A 23,956-nucleotide genomic window follows, 5' to 3' on the forward strand; every position below is an offset into this window, starting at 1 on the left:
TGCCAAGCCCTGTCCTGACTTGGCCATGCAGGGCACGGTGACCAAACTCGCATCCATGCCTGAAGTGCACGAGGCCCTGAGAAGGGCTGGCAGGCTGAGCCTTTATCCTGTGAGAGTGGTGCCCGCTTTAGATTCGCTCTGCACCACGGTCAAACCTAGTTCATGCCTCCCGAGGTGAGACGGGTGATGGGGTGGGATTGCAGAGCGGAGATTCTCAAAGCTGCTGCTCCTTTTCCAACTGTTTTCGCCAGGAGCACAATAAATGTCAAGCGGACACTGTCTCTCGGCGTGGACGCTGGGGCGGGAGCAGCTCCTTTTACCTCCCAGCCCCAGGGTGACTTGTGCTGGGCGTGCAGGTGGGGTGTGGCTGGGGCGCCACAGGTGGGTGCCTGGGCAGGCGGTCTTCGTTGACTTCGGAGGAGGAGGGTTGGACAACCTCACGGACGTGGGGAGGCCACACCGCGTTCCCTGTCCTGCGTGCTGAAGCCAGAGTTTCCGGTCAGCGCTCTGCGGGCACTTTTGGCTAAAAATTGTTAGGAACGTGGCAGTTCCTGTGCGGTGCAGCGGCAACAAATCCGACTACTATCCACGAGGTCCAGCGGGTTCGATCCCTGGCCTCCCTCAGTGGGTGGAGGCTCCAGCATCGCCGTGAGCTGTGGTGTGGGTCACAGACATGGCTCGGCTCTGGCGTGGCTGTGGCTGTGGTGTAGGCCGGCGGCTACAGCTCCCATGCGACCCCTAGCCTGGGATCCTCCACATGCCACGGATGCGGCCCTAAACAACAACAAAAAAGAAAAAAACGTTAGCATGTGATTTCTTGTGTCCCACTGATGCTTTGAGTGGAAAATGGCCAGCCCTGGACTTTGAAGAGGCTGGTTGTCTTGAGGCGCATCTGTGGTCCAGGTCAGCGGTGTGACCTCCCAGTAGAAGGAAAGGAGTGTGAGATGAGACTTCCAGGGTCAAGGCCTTGTTGCCACGGAATATACTCGGGTAGAAGTGTCTTCTTTGAGCTTTAAACCACGTGGGACCCTGAGGGTGAGGAAGCTGCTGAAGACAGGAAGTCCCAAAAGAAAAGACCTGGCCCAGGATGGCCCTGGAACCCCCGGCCCCCGGGGTGGTAGAAGCTGTCCTTCTTATCTGCACCCTTACTGTCTCCATCTTAGGCCTCAGAGGCATCCCCCCACCCCTGCCGTGGGGGCCTCCCCCAGCTCAGAGGGGGCGGAAGCGGGCAGCCTGCCCTGTGCACAGCTGGGCACTCTGCCCGCTCCAGCGGCACAGTCGGTAGCGGGTGGCGAGCTGTGGGTGCTGGTGCTGCCCTGCCCTCCCTTCCCAAGGGCTCCGAGGCCCCACCCTTTACAGGAGCCGCCTCTGGACAGACACATGCCCCTGGCTCCCTTTGCACAGGCGCCTCCAAAGACCCAGCGCCCTCTGCCTGTCCATTGCGATGCCTCTCCTGTACCCACACACATCCTGTCATCTGTCTGCAAAATCTACATCCCCTTCAAGGGCACACCCTGTGCCACAGCGCCCTGAAAACCTTCCTTGAGCATTCTGAACCGGAGGGGGACAAACACAGTTCCATGTCATGTAGTACTGCCATGCTTTATTTATTTATTTGGCTGTGGAATGTCCCTGGCCTTGCTCAGTGGGTCAGGGATCCAGTGTGGCTGTGAGTTGTGGTGTAGGTCACAGATACGGCTCGGGATCTGGCGGTGCTGTGGCTGCGGTGTAGGCTGGCGGCTGTAGCTCCGATTTGACCCCTAGCCCGGGAACCTCCGTATGCTGCAGGTGCGGCCCTAAAAAGCAAAACCAAACCAAACCAAAACAAAACAAAAAAAGGGTTAGGGGAGGGATTCCCGCTGTGGCACAACGGGAACAGCGGCGTCTTGGGAGTGCTGGTGCAGATTTGGTTCCAAGGCTGGCACAGCGGGTTAAGGATCCGGTGTTGCCGTAGCTGCAGTTAGGTGGTGACTTTGGCTTGGATCGGAACTTCATATGCCACAGGGTGGCCAACAACAAAAAAAGTGTTAGGGGAGTTCCCTGGTGGCTCAGCATGTTAAGGATCTGGCATGGTCACCTCTGTGACTTGGGTTCCTGCTGTGGTGTGGGTTCAGTCCGCGGCCCAGGAGCTTCCATGTGCTGTGGGCGTGGCCAAAAAATGTGTTCGGTGTGCAGACGCTCAGGCCCACTCTGGACCCGCTGAATCAGAGCCACATTGTGACGAAATGGGCCTTGTGTCTGCAGGTTCGTTCCTTTGAGAAATGCCCTTGCACAGGCCTGCAGGTGTCTTCAGGGTGGGAGCTGCATCTTTGAAGCAGGTAACGGAGTTTCTGTGGATAGTACTTGCTCCACAGGTATTTACTGAAGGAGTACATCCAACCCCCCCGCTCAGGCATCCAGCCGCTCTCATGCACTCGCACCCCCAAAGCCCTTCCCTCGAGACGTCTTGGCAGTAGTTACTGGACCTAGCGGTGATCTGGTGCCTGCTGGCTGTGCAGGGAGACTTCTGTGCTCTCGGGTTTTATCTTCAGAAGTGACAGGTCCAGCGCTTTGGTGCGGTGACAGACCTGCACTGCTTGTCCCCTGCCACGGGAGTTGGTGGCCCGTGGGCCCTTGTTGGGGGAAGGGTGCTGCCCTTCAGCCCACCCACCTCTCGACTGCTGGCCCTGGGTGGGGGTGCCCCCGAGGGACCCCAGCTGGAGCGGTGCCGAGGGTCCCGGGGGCCGTCTGCCACCCCCCACCCCCGTGGCTCGTGCTCCCTAGCTCTTTGGTGCCCCTCCAGCCCTCTTTCTCTCTACCTCCTGCCTCTCCACCTGCCCCATTTTCCAGCCCAGCTCTCCCTGTTGAGGCCCCAGCGCCCTGTCCTCAGCTCTTCATGGCAGTTTTCTTTTCTTTTTTTTATTTTTATTTTTAGGGCTGCCCCTGTGGCATGTGGAAATTCCTAGGCTAGGGATCGAATTGGAGCTGCATCTGCAACCTACACCACAGCCAGCGCAATGCTGGATCCTTAATTCACTGAGCCAACCAGGGATTGAACCTGCATCCTCATGGATACTAGCCAGGTTCGTAACCTGCTGAGCCCCAGTAGGGACTCCCTCCTCAGATGCCCTCTGCTGGTGGCCACCTGCTGGGAACCCCCCTCCCACCACCAGCTGCCCCCTCCCCCACTGCTGGCTCCTCCCCCAGGGCGTGTCTGCACCTCTGCTCTGGGGTGTGGGGGGGTAACCTTCACCTTGGCTCATGCGGCTGAGTCTGTAATCTTGGCCAGGTGGAAACTTCTTTATGCTCTGTTATTACGCTGGGATACCGTTGTCTAGACGTTGAAACGGGCTGTTAATGTGTGGCTTCGTATTTTTGCTGCGAGTGGTCTTTTGGTTCATGGTGTGGGTTGCAGAGAGTAACTGCTCTGTTTATTACCCTGAGGAGCGCGCAGCTGGCCTTGGCCCCAGGCGGAGACTTGAGGGAAGATACCACCAGGTTTCAGAACTGAGCCTGTAAGTTGCTCGGTTTCCCGCTCTTTCATTACCAGAGGAGGGGCCTTTGCAGTCTGCACACTTTGTGAGGTGTGCAACGGAGTCTTGGTGAGCCCTGGCACACAGGCGGGGCACTGACCTTTCCAACGGGCCACTGCTGCATCCAGGGGCGTTCATCTTTGTCACTGGTTTTTCCTTGCAGTTTGTAAAAAGAATGGCTTTTTGGTGTCAACCAGGGGTTGGCAACTCTTAGGGGGTAACGAGCCAAGGAGTAAATATTTTTGGCTTTGTGGGCCAGGTGGTTCCGTTGTTGCTCGTAGCCGAATAGCAAATGGGTGTGGTTGTATGCCAGTAAAATTTTACTTAAAAAAAAAAAAAAAGGCAACCGACCAGCTGTACACATGGCTCACGGGCCCTGCTTTGCCAAGTGGTGCCGTATAAAACACGATGGTGAATGGGTGGGTTACTTGAGGCTGAATTGGATTTTTACTCTATAGGGATAACTCGGTTAAGGATGTAAAGATAAAGATTTCTCAGGATGAAAATCGTAAAAAGACAAAGATTTCTCAGGATGAAAATCATAAAAAGACAAAGATTTCTCAGGATGAAAATCGTAAAAAGTTGACATTCAGGCTTTTAGGGAGTCAGTTAATACACACTGATACACATGTGTTTAACACGGAGGAGGGAGAAAAACAAATACCAGATATCACTTATATGTGGAATGTAAAATACGGCACAGATGGGAGTTCCCATTGTGGCTTAGTGGTAACAATCCTGACTCCTGTCCATGAGGATGCAGGTTCGATCCCTGGCCTGGCTCGGTGGGTTAAGGCTCTGGCATGGCCATGAGCGATGGTGTAGGTTGCAGACGCGGCTCGGATCTGGCGTTGCTGTGACTGTGGTGTAGGCTGGCAGCTGCAGCTCTGATTCGACCCCAGCTGAGGAACTTGCATATGCCACAGATGCCACTCTAAAAAGACCAAAAAAAAAAAGGCGCAAATGAACGTATGTATAGAACAGAAACAGACTCAGACATAGAGGACAGACTGTGATTGCCAAGAGGGAGAGGGGAAGGCGTGGGATGGACAGGGAGTTTGAGGTCAGTATATGCAAACTATGACATTGAGACTAGGTAAGCAATCAAGCCCTACTGTACAGCACAAGGAACTCTATCCAATCACTTGTGATAGAATATGATGGAAGGTAATAGGAGATAAAGAATGTATATGACTGGGTCCCTTTGCTGTCGAACAGAGATTTACAGAACATTGTTAATCAACTATACTTTAATAAAAATAAAGAAGTTTACATTAGAAAAAAGCATTTAGTAGGGAATATTGTAACACGAACAGCAGGGTGTAATAACCTTGGACTGTCATGAATGATTTAGGGTAATATTTGCAGGGACACGGGGAAACTGGAATCTTCACATGCAGATGGAAAGTGGTGCAGCTGCTTTAGGAAGCTGTTGGGCAGGTCCTTCAAATGTTCCCCGAGTTGCCCTATGGCCCAGCAGTTATGCTTCTGGGTGTACACACACGAGATTTGAAGACCCACCCTCACACCTGCACTCGGACACCAGTGTTCATAGCAGCTGAATATCCGGAAAGTAAAAACAATTTACCTTGCTGTTATCAATGCATAAATAAATAAAATGTGATCGGTCCATATAAAGGAATAGCCTTGAGCTCTAAAGGGGAATGAAGCCCTGACACAGGCTACCGTGTGGTTGCTCCTTGAGCACCTTGTGAGCGAAAGAAGCCGGACACAAAAGGCCACCTATTTATTGTATGATTCTGTGTATAGGAAATGTCCAGAATGGACAGATCTTGGACACAGAGTAGATGCGTGGCTGCTGGGGGCTGGGAGGTTTGGGAAGTGACCACCGATAGGCATGAGGTTTCTTCTGGGCTTGGGAAACTGCTCCAAAATGGGACGTGCTGGTGGTTGGACAGCACTGTGACGCTCCTAAAAAGCCGTCCCTTTACGTTGATATGGCCGAATTGTGTGGCATTTGAACTACATGTAAATAAAGCTATTATGCGTCTCATTGCCAGGGGGGAGTGGGATGGATGGCGGGAGTCTGGGGTTCGTAGATGCAAAGTATGACGTTGACAGTGGATAAGCAATGAGGTCCTGCTGTCCAGCACAGGGAGCTCTATACAGTCTCCTGGGACAGACCATGATGGAAGACAATAGAAGAAAGGGGGGAAAATATATATGTGTACGACTGGCTCACTTTTGCTGTACAGCAGAAATTGGCGCAACATTGTACATCAATTATACTCTAATAAAAATACAAAAAAGTAAACTGTTAAAAAATACCTAGGTATGGGCTTCATGGGTGAGAACTAACTAGTAAATAGTAAAAGAAACAATAAAAATCTATCGTTACTGTTTGGATCAAGAAGATGCAGAAGATGGATCTGTATCTTGGATCCACTGCTTTTGCTGTTTGGTTTTTCTTTTAGGACCGCACCCAAAGCACATGGACGTTCCTAGGCTAGGGGTGGAAACGGAGCTGCAGCTGCCAGCCTACACCACAGCCACAGCTTCAACCTACACCACAGCTCACGGCAAGGCTGGATCCTTCACCCGCTGAGCGAGGCCAGGGATTGAACCTGCATTCTCATGGATGTTAGTCGGGTTCATTACTGCCGAGCCACAAGGGGAACTCCTGCTTTTGCTGTTTTGCGCCGTCCAGCACTTTCCCGTCCCCAGCCTTGCCGTGACAGACCAAGTGAAGGATGAACTGCCGCCCCCCAATCTCCCTGCCCCCCCCGCCCCGCCGCCGGGTGGCCGGTGGCATTTTCCTGGCCGAGTTCTGGGCCCGACTCTGCTCACAGGACACGCTTCTCTGTTGCAGATTGAAGAGGGAAGCAAAGCCGCGGCGGTGGGCAAGTTACTGGCTGGAGACGAGATCGTCGGCATCAATGACGTTGGTCTCTCGGGGTTTAGACAGGAAGCAATTTGCCTGGTGAAGGGGTCGCACAAGACCCTGAAGCTCGTGGTAAAGAGGTAAGACGTGGGCCTCATGCCTCGTTTACAAATGGAAGTGAGCAGAACAGCCCAGTGTGAGGTCTGCTCTGAGTCACGGCGGCAACTCTGACTTGGACCGAATCCTTCTGTGCGTGTCTGTCTGTCTGTCTGTCTTCCTTTCTCTCTCTGTATATATACACTTAAAAATCTACACGCTTAGAAATCTATCGCTTGGCTTGGTATGGATCCAGCATTAAAAATTTAAAACTTTCAGAGTTCCTGTTGTGGTGCAGTGGAAACGAACCCGACTAACATCCACGAGGTTGCAGGTTCAATCCCTGGCCTCGCTCAGCAGGTTAAGGATCCGGCATTGCTGTGAGCTGTGGAGTAGCTCGCAGATGTGGCTTGGGTCTGGCATTGCTGTGGCTCTGGCGTAGGCTGATGACAACACCTCCGATTAGACTCCTAGCCTGGGACCCTCCATATGCCGCAGGTGCGGCCCTAAAAAGACAAAAAAAGAAAAAAATTTAAAACTTTCCTTCCTTTACTACTCCTGACTGCTTTTGATTATCAAGTGAACTTGAATATTCATATCATTTCCTTGGCAACAGGTAGGTAATTTTCTGGCAGTCAGAAAATTTATGCTTCAAATGAAGTGACATGTCATTGCCTGTCTTTTCCACAAGGTGGCAGCCTACCAGGCTTGGGGGTTTTATGCTAAAATAGTGTGATGGCAGGTTGACTTAAAAGGTGTTTCTGCTGCTGTGCTGAGGTGGGGGGGGGGCATGCTCCTAGAAACTAAGTTGCTGAGAGGGGTTGGGAGGATTTGAAGGGGTTAGAAAGCGAAATTAGGTACATGATGCTTTTAGACACAGGAACTAACACAGTATTCTCAGGCATAGCAGAGGTGTTGGTGATGTGTTTTCATATAGAAATAATTCTCCACCTTGTGTTTTATAGTTGACCAAGGCATAGTAAAGCACTGACGTGGCCTCTTTTGAAGGATTAGGGCTGTCTTTCCAAGGTTGGAGGTAAATTTTAGAAAGTGAATTGATTTTTACTGTAGCCTTGGAGACATATTGCCCAAGGACTCTTTTCTTTTCTTTGGACCGATACAGCATCCAAGGCGGAGGTTCAGAAGGGAGGAAGTTAAAAATTGCATTCTTTGCCACATTCGTGGAACAGCCTCCTTTTTGAGGGGCAATCAGAAAAAGGAAGTCTCAGCCTGGCTGTTTGGGAGCCCTCTGGGAAGAGTGGAACAGGAGTGGGGCCGTCCTGTTGTCGAATTTCTTTGAGGTTGCCTTGCTGAGCCTCCTAAGACAGGACGCGTGACGTTCTCAAGGGATTCAGTAGACACAGTGGGGCGCTGGTGAGTGGAGCCTGAGCTGCAGGATGGACGGGAGTGAGAAACCACCCCCAGGGATGATCAGCCAGCCCCCAGGCAAATGCGCCCCCCCCCTTCTGTCTCCTGTCCCATCTCCGTGATGGGGCTGCCTGAGCCCCTGAAACACCCAGTCAGCTCTGGCTCATCGTCCTTCTCTCCTGGAGGGGAAATCAGGAGCTTAGCTGATGCTGAAGGCAGGCTCTCTCCAGAGGGCTGCTTGCTGCAGTGCCCGGTGCCCCAGGGCACACGAAGGACTGGGGTTTAAGGAATCAGATTGACTGAGCTGCCCTGATGGCATCATGGGAGGGTATATGAGGCTGCTGACCCTGAGGTGCTGCTTCCGTAAAACCTGTCGGTATGACACTGGCCAGCCTGGGGAGGCAGCAGCCAATAAACAAGCCATGGACACATACTGGGGTGGGGGGCAGTGCAGAATCAGGACACAGGAATAGTTTCACCAGTTGCACCTAACAAGGTAGAATGAAGTGTTGATCAACGTTGGGTCTTTTCCTAGGGTCCAGAAAAAGCAGGTGTGTGCAGGAAAGTTGGTTTAGTCTTAACAGCGAGAAAGGAGGGAATTTGCACCCCAGTAGAGAGTTGGATGAAAGACAGCCATAGTTTCTAAAGTGAGAAGCGCACATAGGGAATGAGGGTATTAAAAAATGTTTGAGGAGTTCCCTTGGGGCTCAGCGGGTTAAGGACCTGCTGTGATGTGGGCTCCATCTCTGGCCCAGGAACTTTTCCTTGCTGCGAGCACAGCCCCTCCACCCCTCCAAAAAAAGATGTTTTAACTGGGAGTCTGCACGTTTACTTGAGAATGAGACACTAGATTTTGACCATCGGGCTGGCAGAGCGGTGCCTGCTGGTGGTGAGATGTGGGAGAAACAAGTGCTGATCTGAGAGAATGGGTTTGGCCACGTGTTTCAAAAAGGTCTGCCTCGGGCCGAGAATCCTAGGTGTTTCGCAGAAGGACGCGACTCAAGTGAATTAGGGATCATGCATGCGGTAGAGTGCTGCTGTGACAAATGTGTCAGTGTTTGTCACCAACGAAAGGTGCCCCACCAAGTCCACTTGAGTGGGACATGTAAGAGCAGGTGCAGGACTACAGAGCCCCCTTTTTCAATGTTTTAATTACGTTTATTTTGTATTTTATGGCCACACACGCAGCGTGTGGAAGTTCCCGGGCTAGGGGTCGAATTGGAGCTGCAGCTGCCGGCCACAGCCACCACCACCGCCACAGCCACGCCAGATCCAAGCTGCGTCTGCCACCTACACCACAGCTCATGGCAACCCTGGACCTGAGCCATCTCTACCACCTGCACCATAGCTTATGGCAACGCCGGATCCTTAACCTACTGAGCAGGGCACGGGATTGAACCTGTATCCTCACAGACACTATGTTGGGTTTTTAACCCGCTTAGCCACAGCAGGAACGCCCAAAAGGATTAGTTTTTAACTGTGGTAAAAAAAGCACACAGCAGAAAACTTACCATCTTAACCATGTTTCAGTTTACAGTCCAGTTGTATATTATTTTCATGATAAAAAAAATCCCAAGTTCATTGCGTTTTTAAAGAGGAGCCTTTGGGGTCCGCTGTGCCTGTGTTCATGGGAGGCGGCTGGAGGCTGGGTCTCCAGGTAGGGCTCAGCTCCGTTCTGTTCTGGGCGGTGCCCCAAAAGGTTTATTGATTGCCCGGTGATCCAAACAGAAAATTGCCCTGAGGGTGGCTGTTGGCATGCCGGCTACGGTTTACTCTAAGAGAAAGACTTCATTCGGTATTTATTAGCGCTCTGAGTACCCCACGAACATGGTAAAGCCCCCCTTTGAAAAGAGAAGGGGGTGCAATCCATAAACCTTCCTCCCAGCCCCCCCCCCCTTTTCCTTTTCCGGAGAGCCGCAGTGTGCCCAGCGCCTCTTCACTTTCCTTGTAGAGACGGGCCCGTGCTCGTGTGTGTACCTGCAGAGATGGAGGTTGCGGTGTCCTGATTTCCTGCGTGCACTGGGGTCTGACCCACGACCTCTCTTCATGAGCTCGTGGTGCTCCACAGTCTAGACACCATGCCGTGTGTCTAACTGATCCTCTGGCACGCGTCCTTGCGGTGCTTCTGGTGTGTTCCTACGTCAGACAGCGCCGCAGGCTGGTGCCTTTATACCCAGTCCGCGTGTGTGTGTGTGTGTGTGTGTGTGTGTGTGTGTGCGCGGACCCTCACGATACATTCCTACCGTGGGGGTTTTGAGACAGAAGGGCTGTGCAGTGCGCAGCTTGTTCTTGTGTGTGTGTGTGCGTGTCTTTGTTTTTTTTTTTTTTTTAAGGCTGTACTTGTGGCATATGGAGGTTCCTAGGCGAGGGGTCCAATGGGAGCTGTAGCTGCTGGCCTACACCCCAGCCACAGCAATGAAGGATCCAAGCCAAGTCTGCGACCTACACCGCAGCTCGTGGCAGCGCCGGATCCTTCACCCACTGAGGGAGGGCAGGGATCAAACCTGCGTTCTCGTGGATGCAGGACAGGTTGGATTCCACGGAGCCACGATGGGAACACCAGTTTGTTCATTTTTGTGGGCTTTGTGCACGTGATAGGTGACAGATGAGGTTATTGTTTATTTTTTTATTTTTTATTTTATTTTTTTGTCTTTTTGCTATTTCTTGGGCTGCTCCCGCAGCATATGGAGGTTCCCAGGCTAGGGGTCAAATCAGAGCTGTAGCCACCGGCCTACGCCAGAGCCACAGCAACACGGGATCCGAGCCGCATCTGCAACCTACACCGCAGCTCTCGGCAACGCCGGATCGTTGACCCACTGAGCAAGGGCAGGGACCGAACGTGCAACCTCATGGTTCCTAGTCGGATTCTTTAACCACTGCGCCATGATGGGAACTCTGATGTTATTGTTTAAATGGGCATTTCTGTCATTGAGCGAGTGTTATTGGGCATCATTCCATAGGTTTAGAAGCTCTTTTTGAACTGGAGGAACATACTTAAGGATATAAAAGTGGAGTTCCCTAGTGGTGTGGTCGGTGAAGAACCCGGCATTGTCACTGCTGTGTCACAGGTTTGATCCCTGGCCCTGGAACTTTGGCATGCCAAAGGCGTGACCCAAAAACGAACAAAAATGAGGATATAAAAACAGACGACCTACACAAAGGAATATTACTCAGCCATAAAAAGGAATGAAATAATGGCACCTGCAGCAACATGGATGGACCTCAAAATTATCATGCTAAGTGACATTAGACAGTGGGACACAAACGTCATATGCTGTCACTTACATGTGGAATCTTAAAAAAAGGATCCCGTGGACTTCTTTGCAGCACAGATACTGACTCACAGACTATGAAAAACTTAAGGTTACCAAAGGAGAGAGGTTGGGGCGGTGTGGAGGGATGGGCTGGAGGTTTGAGATGGGAATGCTGTAAACTTGGGTTGTGATGATTGTTGTACAACTATAAATACAGTAAAATAATTTACTCTAGAAACTATTTATAAAATAGTTTAAAAACTATAAAATAGTTAAAAAAATTGAAAATTAAAATTAGAAGAAAAAAAAGAAATACTCTGAAGTCCAGTATCATGGGGGAAAAAAAAAATAGACCACCCGAGCTATGTTCAGAGCACAGCGTGCATGCACGAAAGGGGGAAGGGGGCGGCGGTCTGCCTGCTGGTTGCGCTGCTGGTGTGTCTTGGGCAGGGGGACCCCACCTGTGCCCTGAGGGGGTGGCGGGAGCCCTGTGGAAAACCCCAGGTCTGCCTTCCAAATTCTTGGTTTCCTTTTAAGGGAGGGCTGCACAGCAGGATTATCTGCTTTAGACAGAGTTTAGTATTTTAAGGAACCCATGTAACAGGACATAACAGCACCCCAAGCAGATCATTCAAATGCTTTTTTTTTTTCAACATGCTTTTAGTACCAGGTGTTTTACATTTTTTAACAATGTATATTAACAGTTACAGGTTTTTATTTGGTTGATGTATCGTTGATTTCCCGTGTGTACAGCAACAGGATCCTGATACCTCTGTATTTATTCTTTTTCTCTGCGCCAATGATTACAGGTACCGAATATAGTTCCTTGGGCTCTGCAGTAGCTCCTTGTTGATCTGCTTTATAGATAACGCTGTGTATCTGGTACCTGCAAACTCCTGATTTATCCCTCTCCGCCTTGGCCCTCTGGCATCCCTAAATTTGTTTTCTCTGTGTGAGTCTCTTTCTGTTTTGTGAATCAGTTCACGTCTATCATTTTTTAAAAAAGATTCTACACATAAGTTGTGTCATCTACAAGTGTATTTATCTTTGACTTCATTTAGTATGATAAACCCTAGGTCCATCCGTGGTGCTGCATGTGGTCTTGTTTCATGGCCATTTCGGTGGCTCCCCTGTCTTGGCTCCTGCAAGTAGTGCTGCTATGAACCCCAGGGTGCGTGGGTCTTTTCTAATTACAGCTTTCCTTCTTTCTCCACCCTCCCTCCCTCCCTCCCCTCCTTCCTTCCTTCTTTTTTTTTTTCTTTTTCTAGTCTTTTTAGGGCTCTACCTTGGCATGTGGAGGTTCCCAGGCTAGGGCTCGAATTGAAACTGCAGGTGCTGATCTATGCCATAGACACAGCAGCTCAGGATCCGAGCCGCATCTGTGACCTACACCACAGCTCACAGCAATGCCGGGTCCTTAACCCGTTGAGCAGGGGCCGGGGATTGAAGTCACATCCTCGCGGATACGAGTCCCATTCGTTGCTGCTGAGCCACAGCGGGAACTCCCGAGGTTTCTCGGCATATATGCCCAGAACTGGGTTTGCTGGATCAGAGAATAACTCAGTTTTGAGATTTTTAGGGACCCTCCGTACTGTTCTCCAGAGTAGCTGTACCAAGGTACATTCCCACCAACACTGTAGAAGCCCCCGTGTATTTACATATGATACAGGAGGTATTATTTTTGCCCGTTAGAAAAGCCTGAAAGGGTGCTTTGTGTAGACATGTGAATAAAATTTTGCAGAAGGGCTAATTAGTTAAGAGTAGGATTGTTGCTGCCACCTGGCACATGGTGGGTTACTTTGCTAAGTCCTGAAGACGCCTGTGGTGAGAGGACCTGTAAACCTCCAGGCCAGCTGCCCGTCGGCCTCCTTTCGAAGGCTGCGCTGAGTGTTTCAGCGATTTCACTTCTGTGGTCACGTGTGTTCTTCCCTGTCTGAACACCTTCGAATCTCCGCCTCATCTCAGCGTTCCCTTCTTTCTTCATTCCGAGGCAACCCCTAATCTGATGTCTGCCTTATAGATCAGTTAGCGTTTTCTGCTGGGATGTGTAGGATTCCCAAATGGAGCGTGTACTCTTTATTTATTTATTTATTTATTTTTATTTTTTGGTCCTCTTGCCTTTTCTAGGGCCACTTCCCATGGCATATGGAGGTTCCCAGGCTAGGGGTCGAATCGGAGCTGTAGCCACCGGCCTACGCCAGAGCCACAGCAACGCAGGATCCGAGCCGCGTCTGCAACCTACACCACAGCTCATGGCGACGCCGGATCCTTCACCCACTGAGCAAGGCCAGGGATCGAACCTGCAACCTCATGGTTCCTAGTCAGATTCGTTAACCATTGCACCACGACGGGAACTCCTTTTTTTTTTTTTTTTTTACTCTTTTTTTAAAAAGTGATTCTTTTATGCAAAGTAATTTGTATAAGATCTCTCTGTAATGCATTTGTAGCTGGAGCCACAGACGGGTAAGTCCTAAATGCTGCGCGACCTGAGTTTGGCCGGATGACCCTTAGCTTCCTTGCCCCTCGGCGACCTGCCCTCCCCAGGCCCCTGACCAAAGGGTGGCTCTTCTGCTAAGGACTGAAGACAGCCTCGGGTCCCGAGGGGGAGGGGGGAGCGGCCAGCGCAGGTTGGGTGGTGCCAGGAGGTTCTGGGGAAGGGCGAGCGCGCACCTCAGCGTAGAACCCGGACCTGGGGTCTTGTGGACGGTGTGCAACAGTGGTTCTCAGGCCGACTCCCTCCGGCCGTGACAGCCACTGGGTGTACCTGCTGTATTTCAGCATGTGGCGGGAGCAGGGCACCTGGCAGGCAGCCAGCTTAGGATGCCGGGCGGCCGGTGGCACCAAGCAGTGGTGTGTGGTTTCACTGGTACCTTGTCAAGGAATAGCAGCCGGGGGATTGACGTGTTAGGAGAGACCAACCCAGATCACCGTCTCTCCCCAGACAGATGAGAGCCAGCAGCTCCTTCCTCCCAGAGTGGAGTCAGCTGGAAACGAGGGAGGGGAACAGGAGCCCCTGCCAGGTGCCCACATGTCCTCCTTCGAGATGCCCAGGTGGTACCCACAGCCTCCGAGGAGCGATGGGAGTTGGCAGAGAGGCTGAGGGGCGGCCGTGCCTCCCGGCCACTTGGTTGCTCCGTCTTTGCTTGGCTAAGACAGTGCGGCTCGCAGGAAGGTTCAGGCAGATGTGGTCATCGTTTCTTGCGTCTGTCTCTGTACAGGTGTCCCCTGTGCTTTCTTCCTTGGTGTCCTGTCCCGCCCCAGAGATCCTGCCGGGCAGGTCAGGGCTGGTATTTCCCCGAGGGCCACAGTGGTCTTGCCACTGGCTTAAGTGCATGTGTGTGCAAAACGTTAAGACCCAGAACTGGGTCACTTGCAGCGTTGCCCTGATGGATGAGGAGTGGCTCAGCGCTGAAAGCCCTCGGGACAGCGGTGGGCTTGTTGCCAGGTCAGAGGCAGATGACCGTATGTTCAGCTCCTAGAAAGTACATGCAGTTTCAAATACTGTAGGGAAAATCTCTTTTAAATATTACTCTTGTGGTCTTTCTTCCAAATTCCGATGGTACTCTGAGTTCTGTTTACTGCAGAGGGTGCCTGCCAGCCCATCCTTCCCAAGTTATCCATACGTGTGCTTCATGTTCATTATTTCCTGCCTCGTTGCTGAGGGCCTTAAACCTTGCCTGACTCTAATTATGTGTGCTAAGCTCGCATTCAGAGGCAGATTAACACCCAAGGATGGAAGTTCCCTGCGGGCGCCTGCAAGGGGGCTGCAAGGGTTAGCCGGGCATGGTGGCGTGGAGGAACAGAGGGGTCCGGTCTAGTGACGGGGGTCCGTGCCTGCTCTGAGCACTTGTCTTGCAGTTGGCGTGGGTTTCTGGATGTCACAGAGGGTGCTGTGAGTTCTGCACCAAGCCGACACCCTGCTGCGCTCCCCTCTGCTGCCGGCTCCTTGGAGCTGCCCTGGAACAGGGGGGCTCCGTGCGTGGCCCCAGCATCCATGAGCGTGGATGTTCTTGAAGCGGCAAGAGGAGAGGGGGCAGCTAGGACGTCCACAGGTTCCTCCCTCCCCCTCCCCTCCCCTCCCCTCCCCCTCTCCTGCCCCTGCCCCCTGGGGGGGCAGAAACCAGGAGTTCCAGCTGGAGGGTGTGTGTGTGTTGGTGGGGACGCGGATGAGTGTTGGTGAACACGCGTGCTTGTGGAGGGTGATCTGAGGTTCTTTGCTCCAGTTTCCGAGAGGGTTTCTAGGTTGCACGCGTGGGCGATGATGGCTGTTTGCTGCTGAGCCTATTTGTTCAAACAGTCGACTCGGAGGTTTGTGCTGGTCAGACACGGACTCGTTGGGGCTGTTGTCCATTCCTGGTTTTATTAAATAAAATCTGGAGGGAAAACACCCACCTAGATCGGAATGGGGTTTTCGGGTGAAAGGTTGCTTCTTTTCAGATTTAGATTTACTGTGTGGCGTAAACAGTTTAATCCGATGAATCTCTAATTACATGAGACGGTTCCTAGTCTAAGCCAAGAAGAGAGTGGTGAAAAGTAAAAATTTTGTTTGCACTGCAGGGTGTGTGAGTGATGTTTATAAAATATGTTAAGACTGGCAGAGAATGCTTGCTTCCCCTATTTTTGTTCCTATTCTCTTTTATTTATTTTTTTTTGTCTTTTCCAGGGCTGCACCCACGGCATATGGAGGTTCCCAGGCTTGGGGTCAAAATAGAGCTCCAGTTGCCAGCCCACACCACAGCCACAGCAATGCCAGATCTGAGCTGCATTTGTGACCTGCACCACCGCTCATGGCAATGCCGGATCCTTAACCCACAGAGCAAGGCCAGGGGTTGAACCCGAAACCTCATGGTTCCTAGTTGGATTCGTTTCCCCTGTGCCACGACAGGAATTCCTGTTTCTAAACTCTTATGTATAAGACTCCCCAGCTCTGAGGCTACTCTTTAGGGCCTCCTGACTCTTAGTTATATTAATGCTTGCACAGTTAAGTGTCTTGGCCCAAAAATCCATTCTGTTGAAATGTAGCCAGGAAGTTGCGTTGGTGTCGGTCTGAAAACATCGAGTTGAACTAAACTGTGTGTTGAGCTGCTGGGAATACGGACTGTGAATAGGGGTGGTTTGGACCAAGGCTTTTTAGTGCTGGTAGTACTGGGTGAGATAGTTATGCCCCCCCCCAAAAAAAGTTAATAGAAAAAAAGCCAAGTCACTTGAGTCTGCCCCAGTTCTGCCTGCGTTCATGGTGTGATATTTCTAGGCAGTCTTTTCTGCTAATGCACCCGGGGAGCAGCGGGGCCTGAGACACGTGTGCACTTGCCTTTGCTCTGGCACAGATAAGGGGTGCCCAGCCTCCTGGAGAGGAACCCCGATGCTTTCATCCCGTGTGAATGCTGCCACTCGGCTCTGGCATTTGTTTAAAGTGCTGCTTTGATGTCTTGTATCTGTTTCAGCTACTTGGGTCATGTGGGAATTTTTACCTTCATTCTCGTGTATAAAGGCAGGAAAGACTGGACTCGTATCCTGTTTTATCAAGCGTGATGTCACCACCCACGGCATTGTGTTGTCATGTCGCTGCCGGGGAAAAGAACTCTGCCACGTAGCGCGTGCGGTGACCTGCGTGTTTATACATTCATGTAACGCGTGTTAGAATCCCTCCAGCCACGTGGCTAACATGATGCTGTGAGGTCCTGCTCTCTAGGAGCTGGCGGCTGCGTGGGCTGATTGTCAGGGACTGGAAAAGCTCTAACGAGTGGTGGCTCTGATGGAAGGAAGGAAGGGAGGGAGGGAGGGCTCTCCAGCTTTGATCACGATACCAGGGCCTCCTAAAGAGGTGGGAGGAGGGGACGAGGGGCGAAGGCAGCTCAGCCTAGCGCAGCACACCCCAGACCTGAGCTCGCCTCTGAGTGACCAGGAGGACTTGGGCCATCGCAGCCTGTGCCCGGCGGTGCCCATGCTCCTGGCCCAGGGAGGGCAGTCACGGGACTGAGGGCGTGGACTTCACTCCATGGCACCTGTTTGCTGCGTTTGGACAGGTTGGGGAAATAACTCCATGGCAGCGGGGAGCAGCCGAGGGTTCTGGAGGGAGAGCAGGAGCCAGAGCTGAGCGACAGGGAGATGGGTGTGGTGGGAGGTAGTGAGACAAGGAGTGGGGAGAGGCTGGTGAGGACCTAGTCCTCCAGAGGCTGGATGGAGCAGGAAGGAAGCGGCAGCTCAGGGCGAGGCTTTATTTTGTGCTCTGTATTTTTGGAGAATAAGGCGGGTGTCCACAGTTGTCGCTTTTCTTCAGCCTCAGCATCTCCTGAGACTGTGTCTGTTGTGGGACTGTTCCTTGGGGCCTCTGCACCCCCCTCCTTCCCTAAGGTCTGAGGGCTGCCCTTATGCCCGAAGCTTGCTCCTGTCATCCCCAGGACTCACGGAGGGTGGGGGGGTGGGTGGGGGAAGGGGGGGCATTTGCGGTGCTTCCCAGCCAGGCTTTTATCTGCAACCCCGCCCCGGCCCCCATTCACTTCCCTCTGAGGTGACCCCAGAGCATCACTGTTGATTTTGTTTTCCTGAGGCAGCACCCTTGGTGCGTGCCCCCCACCACGGAGTCCAGCCATGGGGGCCCTTCCCTTCTCATTGGCTTCCCAGCCTGAAGGTCTGCCGCTGTCGGACTGACCTCACTGTGTTTATTTTATGAGGCAGTACTTGTTTGTTGCGTTTGGAAAGCTTAGGAAAATAACCCTGCATTCATATGATTTTTTTTTTTTTGAAGGGAGTAGGGAATTCTCTTTCTGTGAATGATAAACATTTCATTGGAGCACTTATTTTAGTAATTCTTTTAAAAATGAATTTCAGATATCTAGATCTGTTCTTAATTATCAGTGATACCCTAGCATTTTTTTTTGTATTTGTGATCTAAACTCCTTACTTAAAAAAAATACCACCTAGCATATAAAGTTACTTCTAAAAATTGAGGAAAATTTGGACTAATTTTGGTGTGCAGCTTGTGGGAATGATTTCAGGGGACCCTTCATTAGGATGAATAATTTCGTTTGGAAACCGAAAAACCCAGTGTCATCAACACCATCGCTTTTCAGTATTTTACAAAAGGAGTATTATGCACGATTAAAAATGACATTTTAGAGTTCCTGTTGTGATGCCGCGGAAATGAGCCCGACTGTAACCATGAGGATGCAGGTTTGATCCTTGGTCTCACTCCGTGGGGTAAGGATCCCGCGTTACCATGAACTGGGGTGTAGGTCGCAGACGTGGCCCGGATCCCACGTTGTTTGCTGTGACTTAGGCCAGCAGCTGTGGCTCCAATGGAACGAACCCCTCGCCAGAGAGCTTTCATGGACCACGAGCGCGGCCCTAAAAAAAAAAAAGAAGAAAAAAAAATTTACATATTAGAAGAGTGACGGTGACATGGAGACATGCTCACCAAACCAGGTGGGCTGCTGAGGGAAGGCGCCGCCCCCGGGCCTGCAGGACGCTCCCCACTGTGTGAAACAGGTAGAAAGACATGCAGAGGTATTATTCGTGGTCATCTTTAGGTTATGGTTTATTTTGTCATCTTGGCCTTTTAATTTTTAAACGTCCCGTGCGTCATACAATACGCCTATTCTCTAAGCTGTCCCAGCAGCACTAGCCATTTGCATCAACAGGATTTCCTCCCCCGCCCTGGGCTGACCGCCGTCGGTCGGGAGGGTAGCCTCCGGCGGGCGTGACTTGGCTTGGCCTCCGCCGCTGTAGTTTCTGCAGCTGCTGGGATTGCGCCGGGAGGGGTCAGCACCCCCACCCCCGCTCTCTTCGGTCACGGCCGTCCCCGGCGCCCCCCTGCCCACTCTGCCCTGCACCGCGGCACTGCCCAGGGCACCTTAGGGCCGAGCTGCGCGGGCCTTCGGGCTGGGCGGAGCCGGCTCCCTCCGCGCCCGCCCTCCCTCCCTCCCTCCAGCCTCTGGAGCGGCTCCGTAGGCCCCTGCCGGCTGTTGGTAGGGCCGGAGGCCGCCCTCCCTGCTCCTCCCTCCGGAAGGGGCTTCGTGATCGGGCTCCCCAGTCTGCTCCTTGCCTGCGCAGGGGGCTCCCTTTCACAGCCCTCTGGCCCATTTGCGTTTGCTGTCCACCAGGGGCTGTGTGTCCCCGGGGGTGGTGGGCCTGGGCCCACGGTTGCACGTAGCAGGCATCGCCCCGGGCGGGGACGGCTCCAGTGCCTGCTGTGTGCGCGTCCCTTCCAGCCCCGCGAGCAGGCAGGGTGCTGAACTCCGCACCCGGTACCGGGTGCTCCGAGTTCCCCGAGGCCCTTACGGCGGGGCGTCTTGCGCGCCTGGTTTGGCACATCCTGTGGCCTCTGCACGCCTCGCGGGCCCACACTTCCGGGAGGCGGGTGGTTTGAAGCCACCTGAGTGGAAGGAATCTCAGGTGTGAGAAGAAACAGATGAGTCTTGTTGAAATAAGGATTTAAAGCGGCCCTGTCGTTTCCGTTCCACCTGGGAACACTAGGTGGCGCCAGAGCATTACGTCCTAACCCTCCCCCGCCCCACAGCGGTTTTCTGTCCAGTGTCGTAGCAGGTCTGTGACCGACAGACCAGCGCTTAGCCAGATTGCCCCCATGTTATCAGCACAGACCCAGCTGTTTCAGGGCATCAGAGGGGCTGACGAACAGAAACCACCTAACGCCCCCACAGTTCCCAGATACATTCATTGTGATCTAGGAAAGTCCGAGGACCTAACAAAAGCACATAGATTTTAGGAAAATTTCTCTGTCCCCAGGAGCTGTGATTCCTCACTTAGAGCTTGCAGGCGCACCCCTTTCCACGGTGTTTTCATTTTTTTTTTTCAAAGCCATGGTTCGTACCATAACTGTGGACTGTATCTTCTCAGAGTGCAAGCCCCTGTCTGTATACAGGCATACCTTGTACTGTACTTCACTTAATTGTATTTTACACACCCTGTGCTTTTTAACAAGCTGAAGGCTGGGGCACTCCTGTGTCAAGCAAGTCTGTGGGTGCCTTTTTCTGGCAGTATTTGCTCATTTGGTGCCTCTGTGTCACATTTTGGTAATTTTCACAGTATTTCAAACTTTTGATTGTATTTGTTATGGTATCTGTCATCTGTGGTCTTTGATTTACTGTTACTGTTACTGCTAGGACTCACTGAAGGCTCAGATGGTTAGTATTTTTTAGCAAGAAAGTATTTAAAAATTTTATTAAAGTGTAATTGATTTACCATGTTGAGCCAATTTCTGCTGTACAGCAAAATGACCCAGTCATATATATATATACACATTCTTTTTCTCATACTATGCAAGAAAGTATTTTTAAGTTGTCTGTACATTGTTTTTAGACATGATGCTGTTGCACAACTCCCATCATAGACTGTAGGATAGTGGAAACATAAATTTTATGTGCACTGGGAGACCAAAAAATTCATGTCACTAGCTCTCTTTCTTGTCTAAAAAAATCCTCCCTTTATTGTGATGGTCTGCAACCCAACGCAGATATCTCTGAGGTCCGCCTGTATTTTAAACATTCTACGCACAGAGCGAGGCTGCCACAGTAAACCAGCTCATTCCCCGCTCATGCCAAGTATAGGGTTGACATATATTGCCACAGTGTCCAAGCCTTTTTTTGCCCTTTTGTCTGCAGTTTTCAGTCTAGTTTATTGCCTTCATTAACTAACTATAAAGGAAGATGAAAGAAGTCATGGATATTATAGCACAGAAAAAGCCATCTGAAAATGAAATTCACGTGGCCCGAACTTTCCTTATGAGGATTTTGAGAAACTCTATGAGGTACAGTCTTGGTTTTACGATCCCTTTACTTTTGTGATGTGATGAATTCATCTGTTTTATGCTCTCGGTCATGGGAAACCACCATAAAGGCAACACGTTCCACATTTTGCCATCCATGTACTTTTCCTCCGTAATTATCTGAAGGCTTATGTTATAAAGGCTTCAGGGGTTTTCTTTAATATGCTTTATTGTATAATTTTTTTTTTTGGTCTTTTTAGGGCCGAACCCGCGGCATATGGAGGTTCCCAGGCTAGGGGTCAAATCAGAGCTGTAGCTGCCAGTCTACACCACAGCCGTAGCCATGTCAGATCCGAGCCACGTCTGCGACCCGCATCCGCTCACGGCAACACTGGATCCTTAACCCACGGAGCGAGGCCAGGGATCGAACCCGCAACCTCATGGTTCCTAGTCGGATTCGTTTCCACTGCGCCACGACAGGAACTCCTTTATTGTATAATTTTAAGATTTTTGCCTTTTGGCAGAATGCCGGAGGCCTAATGGTGCTCCTTCTCCGATCTTGATGCGGCTGTAAAGTGTCCCCGGGGGGCGGGCAGTTCTGTCCTAAGTTGAAGGAAGAGGAGAGGCGAGCGTGGCCGGTCTCCTCACTTGGCAGCTTTCTCCTGGAGGCTCTGTGACGATCCTGCAGCAGCTCTAGGGCTTCCCAGCTGGGCACGCCTCAGCCCCCCTGGGCAGGAGCGGCTAAAGCCCTAAGAAACCACCCGCGGATGGCGGGGCGGTATAGAGGGGGCAGGAAGGCCCCTGCCACGTCCAGAGCCCTGGCGGGAGCCTCGCAGTTTAGGGCGTGGTGGTTCCTATGATGCGGGGGGACCCTCAGGTGACCTCACACCCCCTGGGAGGCTCAGAGGAGCAGGTGTGCCCTAGTCCCCGTGCACTCCGGGGTATCCGTGTTGATTTCGCTCAGGGAGTGGATAAATGGAAGCGCAGTGGAAGCTCTGTGGGACCCAGCTGGGGGGGGGAGCCGCCGAGCCCTTCCCCAGCCAGTGGCTTCTCCTCAAGGAGGCCAGGGGCCTGTGCAGAGTCGCACTGACTCGGAAAAGACAAGTTTCCTCTGTGGGCTTGTGGGGGCGGGGATGGGGTGTATTTTTGGACTTGGAATAAGTTTGGCAGCCTAAGGGCTGCTTCACTTTGGAGCCCGTGAGGCTCACTCTGCGGTGAGGGAAGTTGTCCAGGAGCAAATACCTCCAGGGCGGGCTGGTGTCCGGACCCAGCGGCAGCCCCCGAAGGCCGTGCCGTAAATCCGGTGGACTTTTTCCGCCTCTTGCTCCTGTCCTGGCCTGAAGCTGTCCTGGGTGTGAAGTTCCTGAGCTGTCTGCGCCTCTTTCAGGAGGAACGAGCTGAGCTGGAGGCCGCACTCCTGGCATGCCACCAAGTTCTCCGACGGCCACCCCGAGTCGTCCACCTCCCCGCTCTCCTCCAGCAGCACCTGCCCTGCCTGGCCCGGCCGGCACCACGCCAGGTAGGTGCTCCGTCCTGCCCCGCTGGGGTGGGAGGCTGGGTCCACATCCCGTGACACTCGTGACCTCCCTGCCTTGCTGTCCTAGGACCTTTCTGAAGTTATTTTACGTAAGTATTTTTTGTCGAGGTGTAGTTACTCTACAATATTATAGGAGTTGCAGGTGTATAACGTGATCCAAAATTTTTATAGATTATCCTCCATTCGTAGTTACTAGAACAGTTGGGCTCTGTTCCCTGTGCTGTGTAAGATGTCCTTGCAGCTAATTTGATACAGAGTAGTTTGTGCTCATCTCCCCCTATCGTGCCCTCCTCCCCTTCCCGCTGCCCACTGGTCACCATTAGTTTGTTCTCTGTACCTGTGAGTCTGTTTCTGTTCTGTTACATTCATTTATGTATTTTTTAGTTTGCACATAAAAGTGATACTATACAGGATGTGTCTTTCTCTGTCTGACTTACTTCACTGAACATAATAATACCTTCCAGATCCATCCACGTTAATACAGCTAGCAACATTTCAATCTTTTTTTTTAATGAGTGAGCAGTATTCCATTTTGCATGCACCTGTGTGAGTGTGTGTGTTTGTATGTATACACTAAGATATATAGCAAGATATGTGTATCTATATTCTTTATCCATTCGTCTGTTGATGGACACTTGTGTCGCTTGCATATATTAACGATTGTAAATAATGCTGCTGTGAACATGGAGTTGTGTGTATCTTTTTGAATACGTGTTCCCGTTTTCTTTGGCTATACGCCCGGGAGTGGGGTTGCGGGTTCATGTGGTGGTTCTAGTTTTAGCCTTTTGAGGACCATTCTTACTTTCTCACCAACAGTGCCCAAGGGTTCCCTTTTCTCGATACCCTCTTCAGCATTTGTTATGTTCTTTTTGAGGATAACCTTTCTGACAGGTGTGAGGTGATACCTCATTGTGGTTTTGATTTGCATTTCTCTGATTAGCGATGTGGAGCGGCTTTTCATGGGCCGTCTATGCCTCCTCTGGAAAAAGGCGTATTCAGATCTGCCCATTTTTACATCAGGTTATTTGTGTTTTTGATACTGAGATGTATGAACTGTTGATATAGTTTGCATATTAACTCCTTGGTCATATCATTTGCAAATATTTTTCCCACTCAGTAGGTTGTCTTTTTATTTTGTTGCTTTCTTTCCCTCTGAAAAAGCCTTTGGTTTTAATTAGGCCCCATTTGTGTATTTTTGCTTTTGTTTCCTTTGCCTTCAGAGACGAATCCCAAAAAATACTCCTATAACTTATGTCAAAGAGCGTTCTGTCTTTGTTTTTCTCTAGGAGTTTTATAGTATTTGGTCTTATTACATTTAGGTCTTTGATCCATTTTGAGTTTACTTTTGCATATGATGTTAGAGAGTGTTCTCATTTCATTCTTGTACATGTAGCTGTCTAGTTTTCCCAGCACCAGTTACTGAAGAGACTGTCTTTTCTCCATTGTATATTTTTGCTTCCTTTGTAGTAGATTAATTGACCATAAGTGTGTGGATTTACTTCTGGGCTCTCTACATTCTGTTCCATTGATCTATGTGTCTGTCCCCCCCCCCCCCCGTGCCACACTATTTTGATGATGGTAGTTTTGTAGCATAATCGAGTCAAGGAAGATGATTCCTCCAGC

At 51.3% G+C, this 23,956-nt stretch overlaps 1 protein-coding gene across 1 annotated transcript in view; it reads left to right on the forward strand.

Annotated features, from left to right (window-relative positions):
- SHROOM2 (shroom family member 2) overlaps nt 1-23,956 on the forward strand; it is a 151,359-nt gene that overhangs the window by 66,204 nt on the left and 61,199 nt on the right. Inside the window, 2 exon segments of the mRNA XM_047765116.1 lie at nt 6,343-6,494; nt 22,184-22,315. Coding sequence (XP_047621072.1) covers nt 6,343-6,494; nt 22,184-22,315 — 284 coding nt within the window.

This window comes from Phacochoerus africanus, chromosome X (genome assembly GCF_016906955.1).
Source record: "Phacochoerus africanus isolate WHEZ1 chromosome X, ROS_Pafr_v1, whole genome shotgun sequence".
Taxonomy (NCBI): Eukaryota; Metazoa; Chordata; class Mammalia; order Artiodactyla; family Suidae; genus Phacochoerus; species Phacochoerus africanus.